Here is a 13,533-nt window from a genome sequence, read left to right as displayed (position 1 = left end):
TTTTGTTAACCTGCTTTCCTTGGCTGTCACATCTTGTCATTTGTTTGCACCCTCTTGCCACTTTGTGCTTTTTACCTCTCTCCATCTCCTGCTTTCTCTTTTCATCTCTCTCATCTGTCTCCCTCCTGACTAACGGCTCTCTTTGCCCCACTCTGTCCGCCTTTGTCACATGTGCAGGGTAATATTGAACGATGGCGTAAATCCCTCTCTGACTTTCAGGACATATGCCCTCCCCTCCCCCATCTTCTATACAAGTCCTCCCTCCCGTCCTCCCCCCTTGTCCCACAGCCTGCAGAAATCTGTCCACTCAGATAAGATGCTTTTAAAACGGAGATTATTGTCACTGTCCATGGCATCACATTATTTAGTACAAAAGCGAAGGCTGGCAGTGCGCTTGCGTACGTGTGTGTATGTGTGTGTTTACGTGTGTACTATGACAAATGTGTGACAGCGTAAAAATAATTTCAGTTTACAACAGTGTTGTCATGTCGTCTTTGCAAGGCTGTGTTCACATCATCAGGATTACAGATCAGACCCCATTAGTTACAGGCTACAAGACTTTATGTAACACACATACAGTAGTTGCAAACACATATCACACATGTGCACACACGCAAACACACACACACCATCTGGCTCACAGGGCAGAAGTGGGGGCATCAGCTGCTGGAATAAGCTAAAGTATTGTGAGGGGTGAGTTTGAGTGTATGTGTGTGTGTGTGTGTGTGTGTGTGTGTGTGTGTGTGTGTGTGCGTGTGTGTTCAGTGTTTGCAGCCCTGCAGGAGCAAGCAAATTGAGTCTGTGCATGATGTGTGTCTGTGTGTGTTTCTGTACAACGTGTTTATGCTTTCACATAGAGTTCATTTTAAATTTAGCCCTCATTAGGTTGTATCCCTAAGCTTGAAGTCATGCATACAAGTGCACGCGCTTCACACACACACACACACACACACACACACACACACACACACACACACACACACACACACACATACACACTGTCATTCTTTGTGTTGTGTATGTGCTGCAGGAGGTTCAAGGATGGTACTACCTACTTGGGGAAGAGCTTGGGAGGAAGAAGCATCTTAAAGTGCCAACACAACACAACTACCACTCCACTGGTGAGTTAACTTCATCATTAATCACATTAATCGTTATCAATTAATGAGGGTTGAACACTCATTTTGTGTATGTCATAATAAATAACCTAATGTTTGAAGTATTGAAAGTTGGCATGGAGTACTTGGCTAGTTTCAGAAGCATGTTTGCTAATTTTTTGATTTATTATTTCCTCATTTAAATTGGGACATTTCTGCATTTCAGGTAGAAATGGGAAAACAAGATGAACTTAAATGTTAACAATAACATGTACCAGCATATGAAATGATGAAAAGTTGCATGAAAAGGGCACATAGATAAAAAAAGAAAGCAGTTTAATGGCAATAATCAGCGGTAAAATCACAACTGTAAGTACATGCCAGATACATATTCTCCCATTTTTGCGTGTGCCTGGAGTGTGCCAGGCTTGCGGCTCTAAAGTCTTTATCAGTCTTTGGGTCGGGAGGTGGGGCGACAGGGGAAGCAAGGGATTAAGAGAGGGAAAAAGAGAGGGATTGGGAGAGCGAATGAGGGAAAGACAGAGAGAGAGTGGGGAGGGAGGGAGGGGTCTGGACGAAACCCTGACGCGTCACAGTTGCCAGAGAGAGAAAGAAAGAGAGAGAGAGAGAGAGAGAGACAGAGCTCTCCCGTACCGTTCGCTGCTGGAGTGGATCTCCCTCCTCACACACACAGACACACACCCACCCAAACTCACATTTACACACACGCATACCCCTTACACACACTCAGGCACATCAGTTTGGAAATCTATTTTTCTTCTTACCTTCGGGTGCTCCTTCTCTTCCTACTTATGTTGGCACTCACTTTCACGTTGGTGGTGGTGGGTTGTGTGTGTTGGAGTTATGCTACTCCGTGCCAGCCATAAGGGCAGCCTAGACTAGGTGAGTACTATGTTTGTGTTGTCATACTTGACTGTACTCGCTGCACATGTGTATGTTTTGGAAGTTGCATGTTGCATTGCAGAGCAGCAGATTTGCAACATGAGGTGGTCTGTGTTGTTTTGAGGATGCTGTTTGGATGTTTTCCATTGCACACTCCCTTATCTTCTCCTGTCCTCATATCTCTCCTCTGCATGCTTTCATTGTTGCAGACATTACTTTTTATATATCTTTATTACTCTGTGTGTGTTCAGCTAATCTGCCAATTCTCATTTAATTTTCTCTTACTGAGATAAATTGGTCACGATGGCTTTCCATATTAGACCACCAAAGAAGCTTAGCTTACCCACTCAGTGAATTACAGTATGACACCATAATTGAGTGCACATATATGCACAACCCTTCCACATCAGCACGCAGTGACATGCTCCTACATACACTTTTCTCCACCCTCCGCGATCTCCGTACCCTGGACTTTGTTTATTCTCATACTTCAATTCTGGGTTATGAGAATGACGGTGATATCGTAAGACGTTAGCTAACCCATCCCAATTTACACTGCTTGGCTGAACTAGGCTAATCTGCCTCATGCAACTTTAAAATTAGTTTTATGCTTCTGTGGATGGAACTGGGACAAGAGTATCAGATTGGGCTCAAGACTCAGCCAGCAGGAAACCATTACAAGGCTTGCATGAGGGGATCCTAACTTATACTCAAGGGTTACATAGGCAAGTAGGCTGTTTTAGCTGTTAGCTGAAAGGTGTTTGACTATAGCATGAATTTAGTAATTGTAGCCACAGTTACTGAGTTGTAGTTTTATGTCTTTAATTTCATGGCAAAAACGGATGTAATGGATGTAGAATGTGTTCATCTTTCCCAGTGGCAATGCTGCCCTACTACTGTCTCATCTGATCCATGTGTGTGTTTGTGTGTATGAGTGGGTGGTGCACACTCATGCATGCATGCACTTGTGTGTTGCCAGCTGGCAGAATGTAGGCCATGGAAGCACTGCTGCACCATGACATGCACTAACATAGAAATTACCAAAAACCCATTCATCACTCTGTGTGTGTCCATCTTCTCTCTCTGTCTCCCTGTCTGCCAGTCCCTTTATATTGATTTTGTGTGCCTCTCTTATATCCATGTGTTTGTGATGATCCTTAAGTCTTTCCCTTCTTTTCCATTTCACGCCTCTTACCTGTATTTTTATTTTTATTCACTCCTGTTTTCTCAGACATCAGTTTCTTCTTCACTCTGGCATCTTTGTCATTTGTCTGCTAGTGCTCAGTCCATCTCTTATGTAACGTTGCACTGTGGAAGAATTCAGAAGGGCTTTCTCTAAACAAATAATTTGATGTTACTGTATACCAGCTGCCAGCCAATAAATGTCAATGATGTGTGATATATACCTTATATCATTAAGAAAAATCCTGCAGTAGAGTGAGTAGAGGCATGCTTGTAGCTTGGCAGGTTCACCATGTTCCTGTTCCTGCTTTGGATAAATTAGCCTTGGATTCAAAGCTGATTTATCATGTTTGCTGCTTGCCTCTCCTCTCACTCTATTGAACTACACCGAGAAATGGTGCCATTGCAACAATCTTTCAATAAATCCCAAAAACAAAAACTACAGTAAATCTATTGTTTTAGATGCAACATCCTGTATTGTATTTGATAATAATGCACTGCACTGATTTGTTACAATATGCTCAGGTTACTGTTCGATTGAATTATCACTTGCAAAAATATCTGTTCTGAAAAGAAAACTACTTTTTATTTAGTTTAAAGTGTTTAATAGTTTTAATTATAAGTAAAAACTAAAACATTTGTCTCACTCAAGCATACATCTTATTTGGGGAAACAAACTTTTTATAGTTTTCATGTCAAACTAGTTTAGAGCTCAGGAGGAGCAGCCCAGTATGAGCTTTAGTTGGTTCTGTGTGTTTGTTGGCAGGTGTGTTTGTTTCTGTATTCGGTTTTTGTGCAGCGCTTCAGGGAATTATAGTATGCACTGTTTAGGGAGAACCTCAGAGCCCCGGGTAAAGGAGGTGCAGCCTGCACTTTTTCACCAGACAGCACAATAGAGGTTGCACAAGGGTCAGACAGCTCAATCCAAGAAAATTAACCCGAAAATGATCACCATTACTATGTAAATGGAAATTATGTAAAGATTGTCTTTGTTCTCAATACATTAAGAAAGGTGATTACACTACACTCACTGTCTATAAAGTTCTTCATCAAGTGTTAAGGTTAAAGGGGCTTTATGTAACAATTGATATTAATTTACATGCCTTGATCACTTTTATATTGGCCATATGTGAGCAGATTGTAATGTGACGTGAACAATCAGTCCATTTCAGTCTCTCTTGGTTGCCTATATGAGCCTGTGGATGATTTGTTGAAGTTGTTTAATGCTGCTGTTGATTTCTTTGTGAAGGACTGGCATTGGACAACAGTCCAAATCTCCAATGCCAGTGCCTCGTCTCAGTGCCTCTCTCAGCTCTGCTAACAGCGAGCAACAGGAGCTATCGACTGGCTTCCAGCACAAGACAGAAGTTGCGCAGAGATTGTTTAAACAAGTGAATGCTTAAAAAAGTTTAGAATTATCTACAATTAACTAACTTTAGTGCGGAATGACACCATTTTGGATTTTCGATATCCTCAGAGTTTTTCAAAATGAGATAAACCAGCTAAAACTTCAAGCTTCACTCAAAGTCAACAATTATCTTGTCAATGAGTTCAATTCAACCTGATTCAATGGATTTCAAAGCACCTACAAATGATCATCCCCCCAATTACTTTACAATTTCCAACACAAAGCTACACTACTCAACAGCTACATGGCTATAATCCTATAATGTCAACACCACTTTGAAAGAAATTAAACTTTCCGGCGAACATCATCTGTTTAAACAAGTATTTTACTGGTCTGATAGATTAATCCATGTTAATGTGCAGAGACTCTCACCAGAGGTGCACTATTTGGATCAGTGTGTCAGACTAATCCCTCACTCTGAGACTTGTGCCAGTTGAGAGCCAGGACAGCGCCAGGATGAATGTCCGGGGGAGCAGAATTATGTTGGACTGTGAAACTAACAGCACATCTGCACATGATGTAGCACCATCCTGACCTAATGTTCAGGACATTCAGTATTTAGAAAGGCAACAATCTGCATTTAATTTGAATGTACAAATAGCTGCAGGCCATTGAAGGCATTTTGGCCTAATGAAGAAAAGTATACTTTTACAACAAATGATGCAGAATACATGAATCACATAAATCATATAGGCAGAGCACAAAGAGGGGACTGAACTCTCTAACTATCAGATTGTTTCAAGTCATGCTACTCTAGTACCATTGTGGCTCAGAGTCTCTGCTCCCATAACAAAACCAATCCGCTGAGCGTTGACAGCTAATTACGCTGCAGGGCTACAATTAAGAGCCTGCCATCAACTTTGCTTAAAACGAGTTGGGAGACTGAAAAGCAGAGGCTGTGCATGAGTGGCAGCAAAACATTTCTGAGATACGAAGTGACAGGGCAATTAGAGTTGATTTTCAGGACAGATTTTTGTGTTAAGCAGTTGTAGAAATATCTTTGAAGCTAAGGTGATATTGTACACAACCCTTTAAGTGCTGTTGTACAAGTACTAATACTAAGACAACAGTATACAGAGATGTTAGATCTAATCTGGAGTGTAGAAAACCATAAACATTTTTTTTTAAAAATGTTTCTGTTGCCCCAAATGCTTTAAGCAGAATAAATCTGTTAAACAATGCTTAGTCTTTTAATCAATTAATACCATCAGTGGATTAAAAAAAACAATCACAATTAATTTCATTTTATTAGTCAAGATAGTAGTTTGGTTGGCATGATATTTTTGGGAGATTAGATATATTGTTGCCCATCTGTGCTTGTTTGTGCACAAACATCGATGTCTGTGCTTTCATTACTGATGAAAGACAAAAGCGTTCGAGAATCTCCCTCGGCTCTGCTTTTTTGGCTTGTGCAGTGTGTCAATGGAGACGACTGACCCACAGTGACATGTACGTGTGTGTGTCTTTGACCATGGCTAATGCATTTCCCTCCAACGGGCTTACGATGTGGGTCAGGTGGTCTGTATATGCGTGAGTATGTAAAAATAGCCGAACGCCCATTGGGCCCGTGCTTAAAAAGTGTGTCATCTTATACACACATTTGTTTCACTTTCCATAATAGATGAATATAGTCCAGACATACTGTACACACACACACGCACACACACACACAAGCACCGCTTTCTCCAGATGGCGAGCCTTTAAATCAGCAGATTAAAATGTACACTATGTGATTAACTTATATGCCAGGGGCTGGACGTGGAATTGGAGGACGGAGGGGGATGTTTTTATGTCGCTAAGTTCTATTAAATACTGGCTGTGAATGTGTGTCTGTGTAAGTGTGTGATCATGGGAGACAATGTGTTAGTGAGTATATGTCTGACATGCCATGCATCTGATGCTTTGGGCACAGGCTCATATCCACTTGACCAGCTTTACCCAGAGCTTTGTGCCACTGTGTTGCACATTCTGCACCTTTGACAATGTCAGCTGTGTAAATTTGACACCTTTTTTTCCTGTCACAGAAGTAAACAAGTTATCATTGTTTTCAGTATTTGAAAAGAGTAAATTATGAGGGAAGAAAATAACGGTCACGGATTTCAATTAATTTGAACTGTGCACTCTCAGAACAGCTTAGATTAGTGTTCTGTAAATAAAAACACTAAAGCCTGTCAATTGTAACAAAAACATTATACTCAGCAATTAACAGACTTACTTAATTGTTAAAATACCTTCCTCAAAAAACAATGTGGATACTTTAATGCTTTGGTATTCCAACACGTGGTTCTCATTTATTCTGGCTCAGTTCGTAGTTCGACTGAGCTATTTATGAGGTCACCAAACTTCATGAACCAATAAAAAAAGACATTTTGACATTTCACAGCAGTTAATGTATAAGTGATCCTTTGCACAGGATGTTTAAAAATTGGGAAATAAACCAGATAATTGAGACCAGAGCCAGCACACAATGCTGGAACCTAAGACTCATGAACAAAGAGATCAAACTCATCAGAATATTTGTTAAGTATAATCAGTCTCACATGAGAATCACATGAGCTGCATATGCAATGACCAAAAATGTAACAGCATAGCATAGCGTGGTGTGAAATCTTAAAGCCTTCATTGTGGCTCTTTGGACCTGATTAGAGGTATACAGGGAATTACATGATGTTAACACTATGCTCTCTATGGGCATAGTAAGTGTAAACACCTGTGCAAGTGTACTATAGGTAAGGTTGCAGCGGTATACCAGTTCAAGGTACACCATGGTCTGAAAATTGACTTTACATCTGCTTATGTGTGGTATATTAAAAATATACATATATTTCAAGTTTCTATCAAGTTTCATGTCTGTTGAGACATAATACCTTGCAAAATTATAGTAAAAACCACAAAAAACACAAAAACATTTCTGTTTTCATTGCTTTAAGGTTAATTGTAAGTGATAATAATGATAATTGTGTAATACCATATAATGTGATACCTTAACGCTAATATTTTCTGAGATTGTTATTGTACCATGAAAATCTCATACCGTAGCAACCCTTACTATGTGTGTACGGCCTTTAACACGGCTCTCAATGGTCTTATCATTCAGTACAACTGCAACTGAATGATATACAATCTGACACTAAGCTCAGCTTATTAGAGACAAGACAACAGGAGAATGTGATGCATTATTTGTACTGTAAATGCATCTGTTGAAGGTTGCTGCAGTAAACTGAAAGACAAGAAAAAAGAAAATCTATAAGACACATGATGGACATACTGTACCTTATCATAATGCCCTGACCAAAGTTGAGGGGGACACTATTCACCAGCCAGTCTCAGATAAGCACAGAGAAAACTGACACAAATACAATTCAAACTCTGTGGCTCACAAGCATGAATCTGTGCAGGCTGCAAACCTCCAAACAGCACAGTCTTTAATCTCCGGTGGGCGGACACTTTCATGTGTTGGGTTCAGAGGCAATGAACCTAAACGGCTGAAAGTTGTCACGGACACGAAGTAAATTAGGATTGATTTCCTGATGGGCAGACATATTGAGCCTGCAGAAGGAAGGCGGAACTAAGCGGGCACGACTTAGGGGACTGTAACTAACAATAAGGAGCGCAGTCATGGAGAACTAGCAACTAACATGTTCTCATCCTGCCCATTTCAAGCAGATATATTCTCATTGTGTGTCACGGCACATGCCGACCATTTGCAAGGAACATAGGCTCTTATTTTGTTATTCTCAAGGGCACTTTACTCTAGTCAAATTGTCAATATAGTTTAAAGTTAAGAAAAAATAAACACGTCATGTGTCATTAATAGATAACAAATACTCCATTCCGAATCTATATTTAGTATCTTGGTGCTTGTAAAGAATGGTAAAAAAAAAAAAGTCTCCTTCCTTCTATACTTTACAGCTGCAATGTAAGCTGGTGTTATAATTGAAAATTGCTCAGAGTTGTCAGTTTGAATAGCTGCCTCCTTCACTGCTGCTTCTTAACCATGCCACTCTGAAAAAAAAATCATATTAATGAGATTAGCTAAATTATTCTTTCCAGTGACAACTCGGTTTTCATGCACAAAGAGAATGATAGACCAGCAGCAACTGTTAATGCTCATGAAATGTCAGTACAACCATAAACATTTGGCACAGCTCTCAGTGTGTAAAACACTATTTAAGAAAAAGAAAAGGTATTAGGTGTTTATTTTAGAACAACAAAGCTGCAACGGGGGAAATGCACTGAATTGCACATAGTATTGTACCTGTTTGATTTGATAAATGTGGATGTACTGATCAGGCGGGATATAAAATTCCATCCGAGTCTCTGAATATTTCTGTTTGTTCTCCTCAAATCCCTTTTGCAAATCTCTATCAGGGACAATCATTCAACACTTTGAGTCATCAGACAGCAGACATAATCCTCTCTGGCTATTCTGCCTTGCTCAGTACAGAAACAGGAAATGAAATGCGCCAATCGCCACTCGTCTGGCTATGCTTGGGCCAGGCAGAGACAAAGGCACAAAATCTTTTATCATTATTTTGAATTTGAATGGCACACTTGTGTCATGTTTGCAATGTATTCAGCTTCGGGCTGGTAGTATGCAGATAACTCATGCATAAACAAGATGTTTTCCTCTTAGGGATCCAATTGTATTGGGTGAACATGTAGCGTACATTACTTGTGAATCCATTTACAAGTTAGATGCTTGTATTACAATATGTATGCATGGCCTACTTTTTTGCTTCCTTTCATGACATGAAAAGGTTGGACAAAATAAAAGGAACACCCTATGTTATATACAGTAACTGCTCTATAAAAACAACCTAATTGATGCTTTTCAGATTCAGTTTTTCTTGAGACTGTGTCAAAACTTTGTTTATTCATCGGTGGTATTTGAGGCTGGAGTTGATGTTGTTGGTGTTGTCATTATAGTGTAATATGATCCTGTGTTTTCAGCTCCTGCAAACTAACATGGATGCTGTATTCTTTAAGAATTGTTGTGGCTAGTCCCTCTAAAACAGAAGAAGGAATACTGACTACAGCACTAAATACACAGAATACTCTCACAGATACTACAACAAGAGTAAAGAAGAGTCTTCAGCTACTAAAGTGGCTCTCGGACGCTGTACTTAGGCAAAGCAAAGCCTTGAGCTGAATGCTATTGTCAGCATGCTAGCATGGTAACACTGACAATGCTCATATGCTGATGTTAATAATGTTTGCCATGTTAACCATGCTAATTTGGTGTGTTACATGATAATATGTACTAATGAACACTATACACAGTACAGATGAGGCAAATGGGATGGCATGAGTTTTTCAAGAATCAGGTAATTAACCAAAGTACCCTAGAAAATTAAATTTTGACTAGATAACAGTTTGAGAAGGGTCAAGAGATTACAATTCATCCTTTAGGACTGTGAAAATAGTAACACAATGAGATTTTTTGACAAATGATAAATAACGTAGATATGAGGACTAAGGGAAGTACAACTTTCTGGTAATTTCAGAAAATGACATCACTCCACTGTAATGCAGCCTGTAAAACCTGGAAAAAACAACAATTGTACAATTTCATGATATATCGATATTCAAAATCTAAAATGATATGTATAATCTCGTATCACAATAAAGATGTAATATCAATATACTACAATATACCTACAGCAAACCGCCGTTGTTGTCTAGATAACAGTATTTTGATAGTTGTCAAGATATTCCAAAAAAGAATTCAAAAGTCAACCTCAAGTCAATCTGTTATATTCATCCTCTTGCGACCATTAATACAAAATAATATAGCAGTTAATTTAAAGGTTGCCAAGGTATCACAGTCTAGCACAATCCAACATACTGACTGCCATACTGCTACCATGGCTAAAAATCCTTGTACGGCAAAGTCCAGAGGATATATTCTAGGGCACCATAGTGCTTTTGCTGTGATATCTCCCTGTTTACTACAAATGTCACCCTCATGTTGGTGCAGAAAAGTAGGATGGTTCATGCAAGTCTGTCATGTCTGTACAAATTGTCATAGCAATCTCTTCAATGGTTGTCCAGAAATTACAATCTGGACCAAACCAAAAGGCTGATATTGCCATCCCTGGGGCTATACCACTAGCATGGCTAAAAATCCTTCAAAACCCATCATCCACACATCCACAGTATGGCATACTGTACTGTCTCATTATACAAGAAAATGCTATTGAATAATGCAGTTGCCCTTCTCCAGTTTTGCAAACCCAGCATAGTTAGGTCAGCAAAGTTAGGTTTATAGCAGCCAGAAGCTGCTCCGTAAAGATGAGTCTGAAAAAGGGAGATGTAACTCTCTGTTGGCTGTTAAATGTCTGATATGCATGCCACCCTACTCTTAATGAGTGACATGTTTGCTAGTGACTCAGTGTTCATAGTGTAAATAACATTGTCCCCATGTTTCCTAGTCAGTCCAGTTGTTTAGTACATGACTTGTGTCCCAGATCTTGAAAATGGCTTACTGATTTTATTGCAACTAATGAGGCTTGCTCGATTTAGTGGATTATTCTGAAAGTCCTCCTCAAATATTCCCACAAAGTGTATAAATTTAAGATGTGGAGTATTTGACCTCTGAAAATTGATTTTAAAAAAGCCAAGCACTTTCATCTACACAGTTATCTTGTTGGAACACTGGAGCATGGAGATGATCCCCGCAGGCTGTGGGATAAAACATGAGGCAGTGAATGTGAAGCAGTGTTAAAAAAACTTTCTCTGGGAAGTTCTGGTGACTCATTACATAAATAACCTGCGACACGGCAGACATCATCTCCAGTCTACCTAACAGTTGAGACACAGACTAAGTACAACAGTGCACATAATGACTAACCTGATCAAAGAGAGCATATAAAAGCACTGAGCCGGTACATTTTCAGCTGCAGTACCCATTTCATATCTTTTTCTTTTCTTTCAGATCAATTTGGTCATTGACCAACAAAAACACCCTCAGGCTAAAGACTGCTTTCACTCCTTCAGCCTTGTGATGAGGCATGTTTGTACCAAAAACACCTCCAAGGCGCATGTCAAACTACTTCCAAGTTGTACAGACAGAAAAATATGTCTGTTGCAAATTAGTTGTATATTAACAACCCCCTATTTCTAGGAGACAGGGTTGTATACCTTTAACGTATATCCTGTCAGTGTTTTCACACTATTCAGCTGATTGACAGTTGTAGGTAGTAAGGTGCACAGAAAGATGGACATAGTTATAAATAATGGATGATTAAAATTTTGAAAAAAAAAAGGAAATCAGCACTTTGTTAGGCCTCAAGGATATATGCAATGTGCTTTGTAAGAAACACAGAATGTAGATCTAACTGATTAGCCTGACATTGCCAGACCATTTGGCTAATGCGAATAACTCTGCAACCTCTCCCTTCGTTTTGATTTGCAACGGGCAAAATGCCTCTTGAATTTGGATAGACCTACAACCAATTAGAGTAATGGAACGTGTGATGTAGTGCTGAACTAGTAAACGTGATAGCAGAACATGCACAAATAAAATGTAAGCCTGTTACAGTAGCTGCCACTGAAACGTAGTTTATTAGTAAAGTTAATACAAAGAGCAGCGCGTAGTGTAGCCTGCTTGTTGGTATTGTTGTTACTGCACACGACATCTTGCTTCCATCCAGACAGGACAGTGAAGGGAGTCACCATTTAACACGGTCACTTGCAAGAAAGAAACACTGGCAATGCAGTAGTGTCCTTGCCTTAAGAAAATCAGAAAAATCTTTTAAATTAGGCCTTGTATTGTAAATCCAACAAGGGTGAAGATTTAGTGTTCGGGTCGCTCATTTCTTGCCCCTTGTTTGTTCAGAAACAGATTGTGGAGGACTGCTAAGGTGAAATAAGTGAAAGTTTACCTACTGCTAGCCTCCTTCATACTACAAAACTCTGCCATTTGTGCTCAAATCCCATTGTCTCACAGAATGCTGTATCAAACTATAGATACATAAATGGTTGCGATTCCAGACGCACCTGCCTGAGCAAATCAGACACGAGTTTGCAGATTCGCCTGGTTCCCAGGCTAGTAACTTATGTTTGTTTATAAAAACAAACGCCACAGGGTAACTTAAGTTTTCATTGACTTGTATCTGTAGAGATGTTGGGAGTTTGCCCATTCGCTATACAGTTGCCAATTTTACATATAGTATATCCATATATCTTTACACTATTACTCCGGCATGATTATCATCTATTATTTAGTCTGGAATCTCTCCTTAATTTGTTGAACAAAAATAGTCAGTTTCCAAAAAATCTTGTAGCTCTGTTTACTTGGAATGATGCCTCACCAAGCATCAGTCATGCTGCATTATTCAGACCTCCAGTGGTTTGCATGTGTGTAGTTGTTTTGCTCCTATATGTTTTTCTCTCTGTTACTCTGATTTCTGTATCCTCCTGTGAAATTGAAAGTTCGCTTGTTCACTGAGCCCTGTTTTAAACATTTGACTCTACTCTTTCAATAAATTGAAGCCTTTGTTCAGCTGATGCCAAAATCTCTCCAATTGTCTGTATCACTTTCTAAACTAAATACAGCTTGGCCAAAGGAGACATGACAGCAACAGGAGTACTTGAAGGTCACACTGCATGTGTAAAATGTTATTTTAATTTAGTTTACCGCATACATATTTATTCAGATGTACTGGAATATTAGTCTCATGAGATTAAGTTGAATTTTCAGTCTATCACTTCAGTTATATTAGTTATATCGTTTTCAAGTTTTTGATACATCCATGCTGTACACAACTTTATTTGAATAATTTAAAAAATATTTCAGTCAGACAGAATAAACTTAACTTACTCTTAGGGTTTGCAGTTAGGACCACATTATTTGTCAAAAAGGGTTACATGTCTCTTTAATCCAACACAGTTGTCAAAAGGCAACATATTTTTTTTATTATACAGGAAGATATAGTACTC

At 39.2% G+C, this 13,533-nt stretch overlaps 1 protein-coding gene across 7 annotated transcripts in view; it reads left to right on the top strand.

Moving 5' to 3' along the window:
* rgs3a (regulator of G protein signaling 3a) overlaps positions 1 to 13,533 on the top strand; it is a 154,756-nt gene that overhangs the window by 26,936 nt on the left and 114,287 nt on the right. For 6 of the 7 annotated variants that reach the window (XM_084383656.1, XM_084383658.1, XM_084383651.1 and 3 more), the window contains one exon: positions 1,031 to 1,121. In XM_084383656.1, coding sequence (XP_084239782.1) covers positions 1,031 to 1,121 — 91 coding nt within the window. Of the gene's footprint in view, positions 1 to 1,030; positions 1,122 to 1,769; positions 2,001 to 13,533 lie in introns of those variants that run through there. The other variant, XM_084383662.1, reaches the window with a different exon arrangement.

Source organism: Pagrus pagrus (assembly GCF_965226575.1).
Source record: "Pagrus pagrus genome assembly, chromosome: 19".
Lineage (NCBI taxonomy): Eukaryota > Metazoa > Chordata > Actinopteri > Spariformes > Sparidae > Pagrus > Pagrus pagrus.
The sequence above is the reverse complement of the archived record's forward strand: the minus strand, read 5'-3'. Positions and strand labels throughout refer to the sequence as shown.